Source organism: Pseudorasbora parva, chromosome 10 (genome assembly GCF_024679245.1).
Source record: "Pseudorasbora parva isolate DD20220531a chromosome 10, ASM2467924v1, whole genome shotgun sequence".
NCBI lineage: Eukaryota > Metazoa > Chordata > Actinopteri > Cypriniformes > Gobionidae > Pseudorasbora > Pseudorasbora parva.
Genome location: NC_090181.1, coordinates 16,056,542 through 16,075,037, shown reverse-complemented (window position 1 = coordinate 16,075,037; position 18,496 = coordinate 16,056,542). Strand labels below are relative to the sequence as shown.

At 38.8% G+C, this 18,496-nt stretch overlaps 2 protein-coding genes across 3 annotated transcripts in view; one reads left to right on the top strand and one right to left on the bottom strand.

Annotated features, from left to right (window-relative positions):
- The window catches only part of efr3ba (EFR3 homolog Ba (S. cerevisiae)), a 34,494-nt gene extending 21,490 nt beyond the window's left edge, over positions 1-13,004 (top strand). Inside the window, exons 11-22 of one of the 2 annotated variants that reach the window (XM_067455308.1) lie at positions 1,200-1,311; positions 1,457-1,508; positions 1,665-1,837; positions 2,511-2,748; positions 2,898-3,026; positions 3,617-3,684; positions 4,066-4,193; positions 4,409-4,500; positions 4,729-4,777; positions 5,847-5,950; positions 7,647-7,696; positions 8,449-13,004. In XM_067455308.1, the coding sequence (XP_067311409.1) occupies positions 1,200-1,311; positions 1,457-1,508; positions 1,665-1,837; positions 2,511-2,748; positions 2,898-3,026; positions 3,617-3,684; positions 4,066-4,193; positions 4,409-4,500; positions 4,729-4,777; positions 5,847-5,950; positions 7,647-7,696; positions 8,449-8,548 (1,295 nt within the window). In that variant the 3' untranslated portion in view covers positions 8,549-13,004. Of the gene's footprint in view, positions 1-1,199; positions 1,312-1,456; positions 1,509-1,664; positions 1,838-2,510; positions 2,749-2,897; positions 3,027-3,616; positions 3,685-4,065; positions 4,194-4,408; positions 4,501-4,728; positions 4,778-5,843; positions 5,951-7,646; positions 7,697-8,448 lie in introns of both variants that reach the window. The other variant, XM_067455307.1, reaches the window with a different exon arrangement.
- A 143-nt stretch (positions 13,005-13,147) lies between these two features.
- pomca (proopiomelanocortin a) lies at positions 13,148-17,557 on the bottom strand. The gene is made up of 3 exons (XM_067455309.1): positions 16,921-17,557; positions 16,565-16,704; positions 13,148-13,895 (listed from the first exon to the last, which is right to left on the bottom strand). Exons 2-3 carry the CDS (start codon positions 16,700-16,702, stop codon positions 13,368-13,370), a joined length of 666 nt encoding a protein of 221 aa, XP_067311410.1. The 5' UTR covers positions 16,703-16,704; positions 16,921-17,557; the 3' UTR covers positions 13,148-13,367.
- Between the last annotated feature and the right edge of the window lie 939 nt (positions 17,558-18,496).

Sequence of the window (18,496 nt, the reverse complement as noted above, 5' to 3'; positions counted from 1 at the left end):
GGATGGATGGATGGATGGATGGATGGATGGATGGATGGACGGATGGATAAATGGGTGGGTGGGTGGGTGTATCAAGATAGATAGAAGATGGGTGGTTGGATCAAGATAAAAGTTGGATGGATGGATGGATTGGTAGATGAATGGATGGATTGATAGGCGAGTAGGTATATCAAGATAGATAGAAGATGGATGGATGGATGGATAAATGGGCAGGTGGATCAAAGATAGATAGAACATTGAGGATGAATGGATCGGCAGGTGGGTAGATGGATGGGCGAGCGGGTGGGTGGATAAAGATAGATAGAAGATGGATGGCTGGTTTGGTAGATGGATGGATAGGCGGGTGGGTGGATTAAGATAGAAGAATGATGGATGGATGGATGGATGGATGGATGGATGGATGGATGGATCAAGATAGATAGGAGATGGATGATGGCTAGGCGGTGGGTGGATCAAGATAGATAGAGGATGGCTGGATGGATGGATGGATGGATAAATGGGTGGGTGGGTGTATCAAGATGGATGGATGGGTGGGTGGTTGGTTGGATCAAGATGGATGGATGGTTGGTTGGTTGGATCAAGATGGATGGATGGATGGGTGGATGGGTTGATGGATGGTTCAAGATAGATGGGAGATGGATGGATGGATAGGCGATGGGTGGATCAAGATGGATAGAAGATGGATGGATGGATGGATGGATAAATGGGTGGGTGGATCAAGATAGATAGAAGATGGATGGGTGGATGGATGGATGGATGGATGGATGGATGGATGGATGGATGGATGGATGGATGGATGGATGGATGGATGGATAAATGGGCGGGTGGGCTGGTGGATCAAAGATAGATGGAACATTGAGGATGAATGAATGGGCAGATGGGTAGATAGATGGATGGGTGGGTGGATAAAGATAGATAGGAGATGGATGGATGGATGGATGGATGGATGGATGGATGGATAGGCGGTTGGGTGGATCAAGATAGATAGATAGATAGATAGATAGATAGATAGATAGATAGATAGATAGATAGATAGATAGATAGATAGATAGATAGATAGATAGATAGATAGATAGATAGATAGATAGATAGATAGATAGAATAAAGCTTTTCAGGACTCATGTGGGGTCTTGTATCATCCTGAAGGGGTTTATTTGACCAGCTGACTGTGCTTAATCTCTAACTTTCTTTGTTTACAGGCTCGTTTGCAAACACACTGCCCACCTACCAGCGCTCAGAAGTCATGCTGTTCATCATTGGGAAAATTCCTGTGCCTGGCATGTATCCGGCTCTGGGGTCGGCCAACACAGGGTGAGACAGGGTTACAACCTAGACTATAAATTAGATATCCTTTGTATTTCTGCTGGCCCAAGATGAAATGCAAATTAGCCGAGGAATAACACATATAAAACGCCAGCAAAGCAAGAATATGTGTTTTGTCTGTTTCTGGTTTCAGGGTTGAGGGCAGTAGGATGATCCAGATTATGCTGCTAAAGTCTCTGCTGCAGGTGAGCTGGTTTGTGTCAGTCATAATCACATGCTGTGTCTTGTGGAGGGCCATTTCCTCCCCCTGCTGTTTCATGATAACCACAGTTGCTGATGCAGTCCAAACGTTTGATTGTCTCGTGTGCCTTTAAACGTCAGTCTCTCTCTTTCTCCTTCAGGTAACAGCAGGGTTCCAGTCTACGAACATTTTGACAGCCCTTCCCACCTCATTCCTGGACCCTCTCCTGTCCTTTACTCTGATGGAGGATGCAGAGATCCGTCTACTCGTTCTTGACATTCTCGTCAGCATCATTGATCGTCATGACAACCGGCACAAATTCTCCCCTGTCAGGTTTGGGCACACTGACAAACTCAAGACTTTAAAAAAAATGACCAATGCTTTGAAATATGTTATGACTTAACCGATTGTATTGTTATAGTGTAGTTCAATGATGCAACTTGGTAGTCATTAAAGGAAGTGTATGTAAGATTGTGGCCAAAACTGGTACTGCAATCACTTTCAAATGACTGTAGAGCGATGTATCCCCTCTCCCCCTCCCCCTGACTCGAGGTTGCCAGATAGGCTGCAGGATCCAGCAGGACCGTTTGTAGCTGCAGCTGTGGTAACTAGAGCCGATCTGGAAACCCGGATGCAGAAACACTACTGACTTCGTGATTGGTAGATAGGTGGAGGGTTTTACATGACAATATCCTGGCCAGACGATTGTTGTCCATAGTATTTGAAATGATGAATATGATTTCTTAATGTCTAGTGACATATCAGGGCCATATTCAAGGTTTGAATAAAACCTTATGTTGATGAAGCACATAATAGGGTTACCTGAGAAAACGTTTACATTTTACTTTGCATTATGATAAATGAAAAAATGATACCATGGTAGTTTTGGCACTTTTTGTTAGCTCTTATATGTAGTTTAAAACATTAGGTTTTTTACATTAGGTTCCTGAAAGTTAAAGTTTCTGACAAAACATTTAACAGTGCCTTTTTCTGTTGTTTTCTGCAGAATTATATCAGATATCTCAGTACTAAAGCTGAAAGTAGACAAATGCTCAAGGCAGGATAACCTATTCATGAAGAAGCACAGCCAGAGGCTCTACCGCCACATTTACCTGGCCTGCAAAGAGGAAAGCAGCATCCAGCGTCACTTTGAGTCTCTTCATATGCTGCTGGGGTTGATCTGTGTGGAACTGGCCAATGAGGAGGTGGTGGTGGACCTGATCCGACTGGCTTTGGCCTTACAGGTATGGCTCTCACTCCCTGTGATATGTGCATGACTGTGGACACACCAATAAACACATATGGTCAGCAACAGCATAATATATGATAGTAAATAAGTACTGTATTGTATTTAACTGAGTCTTACAGACAAGTCTTATACTCTCTTCCTCAGGACCTGGCCTTGGCTGAAGAGGCTCTTCCTGTGTACACCCGCTGTGCCATCCATGCCCTGTCAGCTGCCTACCTGAACCTCATCAGCCAACTGACCACTGTGCCCACCTTCTGCCAACACGTCCATGAGGTGATCTGTCTGTCTCTCTGTCAACCATCCATCCATCCATGTCTGTCTGTCTGTCTGTCTGTCTGTCTGTCTGTCTGTCTGTCTGTCTGTCTGTCTGTCTGTCTGTCTATCTATCTATCTATCTATCTATCTATCTATCTATCTATCTATCTATCTATCTATCTATCTATCTATCTATCTATCTATCTGTATGTTTGTCTGTGTGTCTGTCCATCTTCTTTTTTTGGTCTGACTATCCATCCATGTTTTTCTCTGTCTATCTGTTTATCTATCTGTTTATCTATCTGTTTATCTATCTGTTTATCTATCTATCTATCTATCTATCTATCTATCTATCTATCTATCTATCTATCTATCTATCTATCTATCTATCTATCTATCTATCTATCTATCTATCTATCTATCTATCTGTCTGTCTGTCTGTCTGTCTGTCTGTCTGTCTGTCTGTCTGTCTGTCTGTCTGTCTGTCTGTCTGTCTGTTTGTCTGTCTGGCTGGCTGGCTGGCTGGCTGGCTGGCTGGCTGGCTGGCTGGCTGTCTGGCTGTCTGTCTGTCTGTCTGATGGAGTGACAGTGAATGTTTTTTTCTGCAGGTGATTGAGTCAAGAAAGAAATTTTTCCCTTTCCTGCTTCCAGAGGATGTTCTTGTTGAGAGCTTTAAGTAAGGAACTCCTTGCCGTCTTCAAAACAGTAGAGACTGTTCAGACTATCATAATGTTCTTTTAGCCATTATGAGAGAAAGAACTTTTATGTCACGGTTCACACTAACAGACCGACAGAAACATGTAGTTCTTACTCTCTTTTAAACATATGTCCTTGGTCGGGAACGCACTGTAGAGTTTTTACTCAGTTCAAAGTCTTTCAGTTAAATAATCCTAGTGCTCCTTAGATGATCACCATGGGGACATTTCTGACTGATGTGATGTGCAGATCGAATTGTTATTAATGCATTAAACCCACAAAATATCCAGAGATTTCTTAACTGTCTGGTTTTTACTCCCTTGGAAAGTTGAAGAATAGCTTTAGCCTCTTTCTCTTTCAGGATCCCAGAGAAGCTGGAGAAGGTGGAAGGAGAGGTGCTGTTTTTGCAGGCTAAGATAGCAGAGATGCTGGGTGGCAGTGGATACAACACAGACAGACTGGCCACACCATACATCCCACAGATCACAGGTATGACCCTCAACCTGAGATTTAAATACACTGAAACAGTATGTCCAGTCTTATTTTTTGTCATCAATAGCCACATACAGAGGGCTTTTTACAATTTAATATTATAATATAGCTGAGATTTTTTCCCCTCTGGTATTCTCCATAATACATTAAAAAATATATTGTTAAAAAATAATATTGTTTCATAATATAGTATTATTGTTTTTGTATCTCAGATGAAGACAGGCTGTCCAAGAGAAAAAGCATTGGAGACACTGTCTCTCTGCAGTTAGAGATGGATTCTAGAAACAGTCCAGAGAAAGAACAGGTAACACATCTTCATTACACAGTGTGTGTGTGTGTGTGTGTGTGTGTGTGTGTGTGTGTGTGTGTGTGTGTGTGTGTGTGTGTGTGTGTGTGTGTGTGTGTGTGTGTGTGTGTGTGTGTGTGTGTGTGTGTGTGTGTGTGTGTGTGTGTGTGTGTGTGTGAATCCACCTCAGAGAAATGGTTCTTCTATCAGCTATATTGTTTGTATCTATGATCTGTATCCTTACAGAGATCCACTGCAGAGCAAATAACATTTGAAACTCTTAAACAAGCCATTGGTAAGTCTTGCATGCTTTTAATATAATTACACTACTCTACAATTCAAAAGTTTGGGTTAAGTATGATTAAAAAAAAGGGTTTATTCAGGATGGATTAAATTAATCAAAAGTAACATTGACATTGTTACAAAAACATAGTTTTGAATATTTATCCCAGGATTCTGAAAAAAGTATCACTTTTTCAAAATTGATAATAATGAGGAATGTTTCTTGAGCAGAAAATCAGCGTATTATAATGATTTCAGAAGGATCATGTGACACTGAAGACTGGAGTAATGATGCTGAAAATTCAGCTTTGCCATCACAGAAATCAATTTTTCAGTTTTTTACTGTATTTTTGATCAAATAAATGCAGCCAAGGTGAACATAACACTTCTTTAAGACCAAACTCTTTAACTTTATATTGTGTCATTTTTATGGTGATGTATTTAGTGTTGTTAGAAAAGGTGCAGAGAAGCTGCAGAACTGTCTCTCTGATTAAACAGATAGTTCACCCAAAAATGAAACATCTGTCATTAATGATTCACCATCATGTCGTTCTAAACCTGTAAGACATTCATTCATCTTTGGAACAAAAATTAAAATCTTTTTGATGAAATCTACAACCTATGCAACTATCACTTTCAAGCCCCAGGAAGATAGTAAAGACATCATAAAAATAAGCCATGTGACTCTAGTTGTTTAACCAAAATTTTATGAAGTGACCCGAGTACTTTGTTAGCACCTGGATTGCCTTTACTACCTTTCTGGGATTAAAAGTGGTAGTTGCGTAGGATGTCAAGATCTTCATTTGTGTTCCGGAGATGAGCAAATTACAGGTTTAGATTGACATGTAGGTGTCTTTTAATGATTTCTATAAATTATTATTTTTTAATAATATTTTTTAGTAAACACAAATGACCAGAGACATGATAGAAAGACATTTTTGTTAGTAGTAATATCATTAAATGTAACTAAACTTTTAAAGGGACATTTTCTAGACTGGTCTGTGGAAGTTAGCACATAATCACCCGTGTGTGTGCGTGTGTGTGTGTGTCTGTGTGTGTGCGTGTGCGTGTGTGTTCAGTAGACAGCGTGAATGTGGAGGAGCTGGAGAGAGAGCGCAGAAGGCAGGTGGTGGAGAGGTTTCAGACAGCTCCATTTGAGGAGATAGCAGCCCATTGTGGGGCCAGGGTAAGTCCAATGCAGCAAACCTGTATATGCACACACACTCTATCTCTAAATGACCCTTCGCTAAGCCATGCCCTCCTTAGTTACTGTTGCTACGCCTGGCACGTCTATTACAGTATGTATGCGCCGGTTTCAGACATTTCCAAGGAGATAATTAGTCATTTTTGGCAAACAGGTGAAATATATGAGAGCGTAAGACAAAAGGGACTGCAGTATGCATTCGCGGGATATATCCACGACATACTATGCAACCGATTAGACAATAATTTCATTAAAATTGAAGCTAAAGCCTAAAGTCCAGCGCAATAAGAAGCCGCCTCATAGATGTTAATGTACCTACAGCAGGCAGGGTAAGTGAAATGAGAAAATAATCGAATAATTATAAATCAATCAGCTTATCCTTAAATATTGTGGAATAAACACAAGACATTAGCCTGAGCAATTTGCAATGATTCTCCTGCTTATATTTAGCACGCCAGACAACTGCTCACGCGTCGTGTGTCTAATCTAGGCCTTGGATCAGAGATACTGACCTGAGCCATACATCAAAACCCCCCAGTGACTGAAATACAGCCTTATAACAGAAAGTCACTCTCTCAAACAAGATGGGTTTTATTAATATTATAAACACAGCCACCGCAACAATCCTTATGAGGAAGGTTCATTTGCAAACAATTTGTGTAAACATTCCACAATACAAAACAAATAAATAAAGCTACAAGACAGTCCTTTTTATAGTCTATATAGTGCATCATGTAAAAATTTCCATAAATCAAAAGCCTCATGTTTTTTTCTTTTTGTTGGAGCAAACGTTAAATTAGGTGTTTTTGTTAATCCTGTCGACTTTTAGTTGTGAATGGGACCTCACACACTGCTTGAGTCACGCCTTGCATTTCACACCTTGGGTTTTAGGTCTGGGGAAGGAAAAAAATTCCACCCTCTGTCCAAACTTTTAGTAGCCTGACAAGCCAGACCCACATCAAGATGTTTGGTCTGGAAACTCACCATTGACAGGGCTCAATCCGAAGGGGCGGGATAAACGGTTGTCTTTCAAACTCCCTCTGAGCACAATAGGATAGCGCTGCAACCAACCAGAGCAACGAAGAAGGCAAAGTGGAGCTCGTTGACAGATTAAACTTTCGCCATATCCGGTTAGCAAAACTCCGAACACATCTTCCTTTTTTAAGAATGATTTCAGTGCCGTTCTTTTCTCAGAGAAAAGCTTAACTCCAAGTCTTCCAGAGTCGCGGTCAAAGCTGATTCGAAAGACCGCCGTTCGACAGCTTCCGTGTTTACTAGTAGCACGCAAGCGCAACTCGGCCGTCATTATGTTAAGCCCCGCCCACCGACTCTATCTATGTTTTTACAGCTCAGAAGCTATTAAGAGTTGCTAGACGATCCTCGCGGCAGATAAGATTTGCTGCCGCTAGGGTGCGTCTGGATTTCTAGGCTAAACTTTTAGGATACAAGGTATCAGATTTGCACAATCCATAAGCACACCGCTTTGGCATGTTTCTCTAGCTCGAAAGCTTAATAGACCTTCCGCGCCTAGTTACGGTTGCTAAGCCACGATTGGGCTGTGACGGTTTTTGGGTGTGGCTTAGCGAATGGTCAATTTTATCATCAGAGAGCACAAACACAGCTCTTCTGTTCAGATCCTACATCTGTTCACTTGAACTGTTTTTTTTTTCTTTTGTAGGCTTCCTTATTGCAGAATAAACTCAACCAAATCTTCGAGATCACAATCAGGTACATGATGATAATAATAATAATAATTCATTACATTTATATAGCGCTTTTCTAGGCACTGAAAGCGCTTTAAATATAGAAGGGGGAATCTCCTCAACCACCACCAATGTGTCGCATCCACCTGGATGATGCGACGGCAGCCATATTGCACCAGAGCGCTCACCACACACCAGCTGATTGGTGGAGAGGAGACCAAGTGATTAAGCCAATCATTAAATGGGGATTATTAGGAGGCCATGATGGACAGGGGCCAATGGGCAAATTTGGCCAGGATGCCGGGGTTACACCCCTACTCTTTATCGACCACAGAGAGTCGGGACCTCGGTGTACCGTCTCATCCGAAAGACGGTCCTCTTTGACAGTATACTGTCCCCATCACTATACTAGGGTGTTAGGACCCACACAGACCACAGGGTGAGCACCCCCTGCTGGCCTCACTAACACCTCTACCAGCAGCAACCTGGTTTCCCCAGTTGGTCTCCCATCCAGGTACTGACCAGGCTCAGCCCTGCTTAGCTTCAGTGGGAAACCAGTCTTGGGCTACAGGGTGATATGGCTGCTGGTTATGATCTTCTGTAACAGTTTATAAATTAGCTTCCCTAAACATTCAATTGTGCATAAAGGACAATATATATATACTATGTAATATTCATATAAAAATAGGTACAGTATGAATCGAGTACAATAAAAAGAAGCTGTATTGTCTGATTGACATTTGTTTCATTTTTCTTCTCTTTCCCTTGGTTGAATAGGCCTCCGCCGAGTCCGTCTGGCTCTGTCGGGAACGGTCACGGCCGGACCCGCTCCATACCCGTGTATGAAATGACGTTTCCAGACCTCTGTGTATACTGAGAGACCCTGGAGTTCCAGTTGCCGCACACAGATGATTTCATCTCACTATTATCACTCCTTCTCAATGTCCAGGTGTAACTATGCCTTTTAAACCATGTCCTCTAGTGCAGTGGTTCTCAACTGGTTTGACCATGGCACCCACATTTTCCCGTGGTCATTAAGCTGTGACCCAAACAAAGTATTAATAAATTAGCTTTTAAATTTGCTTTACTTACACATACACACAAATTGTAAGAATATGACTAATACTGATGAACAGGTAAAAGGTAAGGCTATCAAATAACAGTCCTAAACAATCTACTAAGACAAAATAACACAAAGTAAAAATAAAGTGGCATTTTCTGGTTACGGAAACAACAGTTACCCATGGTAAATACACAATACTAACATGAACTGTTGATAAAACATATGGACATTGATCCTGATGAATAGAATGGACATCATATTTGCATGCAAATCCTTTGCAGCTTACACACAAAGTACCTATTACATAATTTATTGGTACTTTTTTTGTAATTTCATGACTTACTAATTGACATAACTATGATGTTGCATGCTTATAGTTTCTGTGATAAGTGATATACAGCACGCACGCTGCATTTGCGCGCTAAGAGCACAGCTGATAGGGCAGAAAAGTAATTTTTTTTTGGTGGTGAGACTTTTCGTTACGAAATAAAAGTTAGAATAATGGCACTGAAATGTAGCCTGACAGCATCTCTCATCTGACTGCAGAAACCGAATCAGATACTAAAGTCTCGCATCAGAAAAACATAGAATTACGTTTGTTGTTTGCTTGACTGCACACTGCGCAACCCACTCAAAATGGTCTCGCGACCCACCAGTTGAGAAACACTGGTCTAGTGTAATATCGGACGTTAGATAAGGATTATGGCTGTACTTTATCCTGAGGTCTATTTATGCCAACAAAGACAAACACACCAAGAGAATATACCATGTTGGTTAAATATGCACTTAAACACTTAGTCTAGATGAAAAAGGGCAGAATTTATTGACAAATGATCGTATCTTGTCTGCGTAGAAAGTCTGTTGTTCAGTCTGTTGTTCAGAGCAAGTTTTCTTGTACTACTAAAAAGTAAAGCTGCCTTAAATTTTGTATCTTAAGTTAAGTACATTTGTTTAAAAATGTCCTAATGTTTCCAAAAACTTTTTCAATGTGTGGGTACAAACAGTTTAGCTAAATACAAGCTTTGTTTGCATGTTTAAACGTCTCTACATGCTGCAATAACAGTTGTATTTAAAGCAATAATTATTGAATTTAAAAACTAAAACTCTTGGGTAGAAGCTGAAGAAGAAATAGAGAAAATATTATGTTTCAAGTTCAACTGAATGCAGTTTTACAATCAGAACTGATGGTTAAAGGGATCAAATGAAAATTATCTCGTCATGCTGCCCCAAATGGAAGTTTTTATTTGTTCTGTCGAACACAGGTTTTTAGACAAATTATCAATTTCTGTAAGTCCATATAATTCAATTGGATGGGTCCCTTAAAGAGATATTTCACCCAAAAATGAAAAAGTTATGTTTATCTGCTTACCCCCAGGACATCCAAGATGTAGGTGTCTTTGTTTCAGTAGAACACAAATTAAGGTTTTTAACTCCAACCGTTGCTATGTGCCAGTCGTATAATGCATAATGTGTGTAATTCTTTGAGAGTAAAAAACACATAGACATACAATACAAATCCATGTTAAACCCTGTGGCTTGTGGTGACACATTGATGTATTAAAGGTGGGGTAAGTGTTATTTCAAAATAACACACGTTTTGTAAAACGGACCCAGGCAGAGTCCAATAACAAACTTGTAGCCAATCAGCAGGTAAGGGGCGTGTCTAATAATGATGGTGAGAAGAGAGAGAGCGCTCGCTTATTCAAAACACATGACATTCAGGACGGACATTAGCCAAAAATTAATATATACTGGCTTTTCCTTGAATATGCTCGTGTGTCATGTTCGCTTGTTTGTCCATTTGCGATCGTATTGTCGCTCACTTCAGCGAAGATAAAGACCCGTTCATTTCCACACCATATGGAGCATCTAAATCTCCTCACTGTCTGTTTAAAGCGTCAGCTCACAAAATGTGTCCGAAAAGTAAGATACTATACTCCTCCTAATATATGTTTGTTGCGTCTTTTCATGATCTATATAGCCCTTATCCAGTCATAATTGTAATGTCATTAGTTGGACTGTCATGCTCGTGTACTATTGAATTGTCATTAGAACGGTGTGTTTTTGTGATCGCTATAACTCTAATGTGATCATAATTGTAATGTCATTAGTTGGACTGTCGTGCTTGTGTACTATTGAGTTGTTCATGAGAACGGTTTGTTTTTGTGATAGAAGGGGTGATTTTTTTTCATTGACTATTTGACCTGGATTAGTTACACACAGATTCTGCCATTAGTCATTGCCTGGGTTATGTATGTGTGGGGCGGCGCTATCAAAATAGGGGCAGGACCCTTTTGGGGGTAGGGGCGTGTTTGTTTTGGTGATTTGAAATATCAACAACGGTTACCAGATAGCACTTACTCCACCTTTAAGACACGAAACGATCGGTTTCTGCGAGAAACCGAACAGTAATTTATGTTATTTTTTTTACCTCATATCAGACTAATCTCATCTAGTATTCCCCAGCGCCATTACTTAATGTCAGCTTTGCGGGCACTCATCCACTTGCTTTATATGGACTTACTAGGGTTATTTTTCTAAAAATCGTTTTTGTTCCACAGAAGAAAGAATGTCATAAACATCTGGGACGGCATGAGGGTGAGTATTTTTTTGGTGGAGTATACCTTTAATGACACTGTGTGTAAGAAAGTGAATGTTCGCATAGTAAAGTCAATCCTGTCATCTTTCATTATTATATATAATCGCAGCAGTTTCCTACATCTGTACCCAACTAGCACAGTAAATAGGTGAAGGGTAAGAGTTTTCATTTGCGTTATGTTTGTTTGATTGTGTGAATTGTGAACTGATAACACTTCTTAAGGCACATGGTCACGTTAGTAAAACTTTGGCAAAATTTTGTGAACAAAATCACATTAACACATTTTTAAAAAGGTCAATCTTTCTGTTGGTCAGCGTGGAGAATTCAATCTTGAAAATTAGCTAAATATGCCTGGACATTTTTGCTCTTGCGCACTCTTATTGGAATGACTGGATTCTGCAGGCCGAACAATGGTAAACGTTATCACAGCTCATTGTCTAACGCAGAGGTCACTTCCAAACAAGCAGTTGTGTTGATAAATTCAACATATTTGTATTTTAAAAGTTAAGGTCCCTTAACTTTCAAAGTTAAGATGCGATCACACTCACCATTGTTTTATAGAGAAATCCTGTGGGCGAAATGCAGTCATGTCAATAGGACACGTGACGTAATATGCCCACAAGGATTACACAACAAATTCAAGTTTGTTCAACATTTAACACACAAATTTGTCGGATTTACGAATAAATATAGCTGTTTGGTTTGGAAGTGACCACTAAGCGCCATCCATTGACAGTGGACCTATTTTGCCCGCAAAGTTTTGCTGAAGTTTTGCTAATGTGACCATACTTTTATTGCGAAATCCCCAAATGGGTCTAGAGGGATCAATAATCTCCCTTTTTGCCATGATATGCGATTCATTTGGCGCTTGTACAGTGTTTCCTCTCTTTTTGCAAAAATGTATAAATCATTTTAGGTGTATGTGCAAAGGAGGCCGGCTAGTAAGAGCTGTGCGAGTAAACCTCTTCCCCTGGCGAATGACGCTAGAGGCTGCGGTCTTAACCGGAGGGGTTACACATGTCAAGAACTTGTTCTCCCAGATTTAATCGCAGCACTTTAAAGCTCACTGTGTAAATGTGGTGTATGTCGAATATACTTCATGTTGTGCGAAATTTCATCTTGACGTGTTCTTGTCTAAAATTTTGGTGGTATGTGTTGTCACACGTTTTTGTTTTGTTTTTGTCGTGAAACTCCCCTTTATTTATTTTTTTACAGTTCTTGAAGTAATGTTTTTAGGTTGGTGTACTTTATTTTTTATGCCTTGAATTTCTTTACAAGCATAAAAAAGCATTTTTACAAGCATTTTATCTTCTGTCAATATGGCTATGGTGTTCAAATGATGGAATATTCTAGACCGCTTACATGTGAGGTGATTTTGCATGTATGAAATCAAATATCAAAGTTTAGTCTTTCCTTGTCAGCTGCTGCATGCACTGGGTGTTTTGTCTCTGTGCTTTTGTTTCTTTTTTTATTTACATTTTTAATCAGTGAGATCATTACAACACTGTGGATTGTAATTAGTCAACCTGTGTTTAGACACTATCACTGCAAACGGATATGACTTCAGAACTGTGTTCTGTGAATGTTTGCCTACATGAAATCATTAAGTGATGTACATATGTGGTGTGAATAATAAGAATATCAATTAAAGACTAATTTTATGAATTCAAAGTGTGACCTATGTATAGCTTTATTGGCAACTGCACATACTGCTGAATGATTTTGATGTATGCATGTTTCAAAATGAACAATTTTTCTGCTTGAAACAATCGTTTTATGTCACATTCTCACAATTTACAGTATATTACATTTCAATCATCTAAAATTGCTGCTCCTTTAGCTTCTAAACCAGTATTTAATCACCACAGCATTTTTATGTACAGAATTTAGAATTTATTGTTGAATACAATGTGAATAAACTCTAAAGCATCAAGAATTAAGTGCTATTGGTAACGTCACCCACCCGCTTTTGTTTGACTATGCATGATAAGACCCTCTCATCAACTCCTCTCCACCCGTCCCATTAAAATGCCCTCACTGGTCCTTCCTCTGATGCTCTTTGTTTATGACGTTTTTGAAGAGCGTGAGAAGGGGTTTCTGACTGCGCTCGTCCCAGGACTTCATGAAGCCTCCATAACGCTTGCTAGCAGGCGGGCTGCTCCAGCGGAAGTGTTTCATTTTGTAGGACCCATCCTTCTTCAGCTGATTTAAACCGTTCTCCTCCTGGGAATAGTCGACCATGTTGGTTGCAAGTTCGCGCCTCATCTCACCTGGAAGAGTCTCAGCGGATTCCTCCTCCACGCCGTTCGTGTACACCTTGATGGGCCGGCGCTTGCGGCCCACCGGCTTTCCCCATCGGAAATGCTCCATGGAGTAAGAGCGCTTGTGCTCGTGCTGCGTGCTGGAATCTGGGTCCATTTGCACAGCAGTTGCGAGGGCAACTGGGGACAGTGGTGCGAGGACCTCATTTTGCTCCGGCTCAGAGGGAGGCTGCAAATGGCTTTCTCCAGGGTAAACGGGGCTTTCATCTGTCAGATCAGACCTGCATAGCTGTATGCAATCCTTAGGAAGAGCAAAACAAGAAGAAACTAGAATTTTACATTTTCAATGCAAGTGATGTGTCTTTTTTTGAAATTTAAATCAGCTGACAGATAAATCAGAGAAGCTTTTCATTTTTTATTAGACCAATGTCAACAGATATCCGACTTGGAATTATGCGTTTCTAGCACTATCAAAGCCCAAATAAATCTGCAGCGGTCAGGTTGTACAAATAGGAGCTTTCTAAAAATTCCTAGTTAACAAGCTGTAATTGCGAGTTCTAAAAGGATGTGATTTTTTTTGTAATCTCCTAACTACAGTAGGCTAGTTGGTTTGCACGATAGTACAGACTGTAAAAAAATATGGACAACTTCACAACCTTCCGCCAATAGATTTGGGACAGAGTCTGCGCAGCAGAAAGCAGGTACTCTCGCGAATGCAGAACAATTTATTATGTTGGTGTGAAATAAACAATTATGGAAATGTAGAAATTAAAGCTCCAATCTCCTCCTGAGAATCTTAAAAAAAAACTAAGTGAAAACCACTCAGAGAAGCTGTCAATCATGAGGTCACACACACTGTTTTTATAGCATCATATAACTAACTAAAACCAAACTTATTTAAAAAATAAACACTTAATACTGCCGGGTTGATCAATCAGAGCAGACTAGAATTTTTGGTAAAGTGGGCTTTTAAGAGACAGGCATTAAAACAACGTTGTATTACCAAACTGGAACCCGGGGCTCATTGCATCACTTGTCAGAGAAAGGCGGCATCTGAAAACCTAGGCAGATGACTATCAGGCAATGACTTGTTAGGCAGTGTAAGTGCACGGAGGTACCTCACAAAGCTGATTTCAGACAGACTTCTGAGGCAGAGCCACCTTTGTCAGGCTTTTCGCCATCTTTCTTTTTCTAGCTCATCGGTCACCGAATGGAACGCATAGGATTGTGGGATATCAAAGGCAGCGAAGGATACATCTATGCTGCCTTGAAAAAACTCGATCAGATGAAGGTCTCTCGGGAAGCGGGAAGTGATGCTAACATTAGATTCTGATGTCTCTTGATGCCTTCCTACCTTGAAATGTGTCCTAACAGCAGTATGAACTGGCAATATCTATGGACATTTAATGTAATCAGCTAACTTCTGTTATTGCGTTTTTTATTTATTTATACATTTTATTTAAATATTCATGTTTCTAATTATTCACATTATCTAAAAGTTCATGTGAAAACTTTTTTTTTAGAGATCTATCTGCATATGCGAGCGACATCGGTTATACTAATCTTTGCTTACTCCTTTGAAGCTATCTTGAGTAAAACAGCAACAAAAACAAAAAATCATGTCGCACAAACAAAAGTTATCCAATATGATTTACAGAATTTTGAAGTTAAGTAACCCATAACCCCATCAGTTATTTGAGGTGATAGCCATTTGTAGCGGTGTCCGAAACCATAGTGGACATTATCGAGTGCACTCGTTCAATCCCACATTGCACCGCAATAACAAGTGTACAGCGTGTAATTCGCTCACTCGTTTTCATTCACTCCTTCAAGTGAACTGTATTAGTGAACTAACATAATGAGGGTTTAGGGGGCGATTTCGGATTCAGCCAGAGTGTTTCAGGCAGAGGTGCAGCAGCAACGTACAGTATATGGAGTAAAAAATTAAACAAAATAATCATGATCTTTAAATCAATTGTAGGAGACCCAACAAATAAGATTAGGCACTTGTAAATGAGCATGGACATTTAAATAATTACAAGACCAGTAAAAATACACTGTAAAAAAAAATCGTTGGTTTTTGTTGGTTTAACTTAAAAAAGTAAGTAACCTGGTTGCCTTAAAATTTTGAGTTTATTGAAATTAAAAACTTGAGTTGATCCAATGAAGGAAATTTGTTTAATAAATAGAAACTCAAAATATTATTGTATCTGAACCACATAAAAAATTTGATAAATCATGAAAATAGCACTATTTGGCATGTTTCACTGCGTCATCAGAAATAAAACACACACAATTACCCAATATGCTTACAAAATCTTTTAATAATATTTTAATAAAGGTTGTCGAATCTCAAAAAATGTTCATTGTATTAACTCAATTTTAATTTCAATGAAATCAAAATTTTAAGGCAACCAGGTAACTTTTTTTCTAAATATTTTTTTACAGTGTAGGGTAGACAATATGACGGAAAATAATACACCGATAAATTTGTGTTATTTGGTGTTATCATTTTTTTTTTAATTATCGATATAAAAAGTAGAAAATACAGTATCTAATGAAAAACGAGGGTTAGGGTTAGGAAATGAAAGGGGTGGGGCAACAGCAGAAAATACTAGAAAAATTACTACAAATATTAAAATATCCACTCTATATTAATATATTAATACTAATATACAAATACTCTATATTAATTCTTTTTTTTTTCTACAAAAAAATACTATACCTATACTATATTTAGTGGCTTCTAACGTTTTTTCAGTGTTTTGCTATTCTGTCTTTTGCTAGATAAAAATAGCACACCTCTTTTCAACAAGCCGCATGATTCAGTATTGGGGTTACAGTGTGGTTACGTGCCAAAGTGTTAGGTGATATTTGCCTTAGCAAGCATTATTAATCAATAAGAAGTATCTAAAGCCAATTTGATTTTGTGAACGGAAAAAAAGTTGTGCAAGGGACATTGTAACTCACCAAGATGCTCTCCTCAGTGGTGAGGTCTCTGCATCGGGTGTTTTCCCAGCACTGAGCTCTGACTTCAGAGCCACCCGCACACAGTACAGCCAGAACCAAGAGCCAAGCAGGACACAACATCCTCACTCCCCTCACCATATCTGATGGAACAGAATATGAATAACATGGAAAATATAAACACAAGTTATTTAATGCATCATTTCATTGAACACTAGCATTATGTGAACAGAATGAATGTCTGGGAAATAATACTTTATAGTAATAAAATAAACATGAATCATCATAAATGATTAGAAGTTCAAAAACCAGCACGGTCCAAAAATGTTTCAAGCAAACTGCATGCATTTTTTACCCACCCGTTGCACAGAAAGAAGTCCGCCGACCAAAGTTCGTCTCTCCTGAGATTCTCTGATCTGGTTTTGTGCAGGTTTGCTTGACTCTGATGTCTGAAGACCCTCATAGTCGTCTTTTATAAGCTACCTGTGCGTCAATTCCTCAAGGCCACCTCTGTCACTTTTAATGGGTGGTGCAGGTTGGAAACCCCAGCGCATCATGCATGGTACAGATGAGTAATCCATCAAAGATTGTCAGTCAACAGTGAAAAGTCAGTTGTGAATGAGTGTAGGATTAGGACGACATCTTCATTCTGGTGTCTGGTTTATCAAATCATAATGGTCTTTTTGTTTTAGTTTAAGGGCATATGTGTCAGATTACATGACTTTTGTGATTAAAGGTTTAAATGCATGTCAAATCAATTATAGGGCATGTGTTTTGGTGTGTAAGGGCACACAGGTGCTAATCTTTTGTTGAAATGAATTGGAAGGTGAGGGATTTGAACAAGGAAGCAATCTGGGTGTATTTACAGTTTGCGGTAGAAGCAGAACAAAGGCTCATAATTTCACCATGAACAAGTTTTGATATGAATGTATGCCAGTAACATGAGCAGACAATTGCAAAAACATAAAATCATGGCATTATATACATGTTCTTATTGCTGTATTTATGCCAAAAAAGACCGTAAATATGAGCGACATATTCAGGGAGAAATAAAAAGCAATTCATATATGAAATATTACTTAGATACATTATCTAATAAAATAATAATAATGTATTTAAAATAAATAAATAATATTATTTTATAATGATAATATAAAAAATACATAACCATCCGAAATATTAATAATATACAGCAATCAATAGATGACACACTTTGAAAATGAGGCATGCTAAACATGTCTTTTCAGTGATAGAGAGACAGATAGAAATTTTGTATCTATAAAATGTATGTATAAAAGCATTTTTTAAATATATTTATAATGTATTTAAATCTTGTATTTGTTATTTTTTGTTATATTTGTTTTATTAACATATAAATACATTAAACTATAAATCATTGAATCATTCTTATAATATATTTAGTTCAGTTTTTATAGTAAAGGGATAGTTCACCCAAAAATGAAAATGTGATGTTTATCTGCTTACCCCCAGGGCATCCAAGATGTAGGTGTGCCTGTTTCTTCATTTTTAACTCCAACAGTTGCTCGTATAATGCATGTCAATGGGGTCTAATTCAAATTCTATAATTAGACCCCATTGACATGCATTACAAGAGCAATGGTTGGAGTTAAAAAAACTTCATTTGTATTCTACTGAAGAAACAAACACACCTACATCTTGGATGCCCTAGAGGTAAGCAGATAAACATCACATTTTCATTTTTGGGTGAACTATCCCTTTAAAATTATATTAGACATCACACTGCCACCTTGCATGTTGGCACTGTCCATAATTATTCCTACACCTAATCCACTTTAAGACAGAAACCCTTTGTTACACAAAAGACATGTTAAACTTTGGATCATAGAAATGAAACTGACAAATGTAAAAATAATAATAATAATAATAATAATAATAATAATAATAATAATAACA

Bases quoted from the DNA above. Each gene is read 5' to 3' on its own strand.
- pomca (XM_067455309.1), bottom strand. From the start codon at position 16,702: ATGGTGAGGGGAGTGAGGATGTTGTGTCCTGCTTGGCTCTTGGTTCTG. The intron at 13,896-16,564 runs GTGAGTTACAAT...GCTCTTCCTAAG, and splicing joins CCACTGAGGAGAGCATCTTG to GATTGCATACAGCTATGCAG.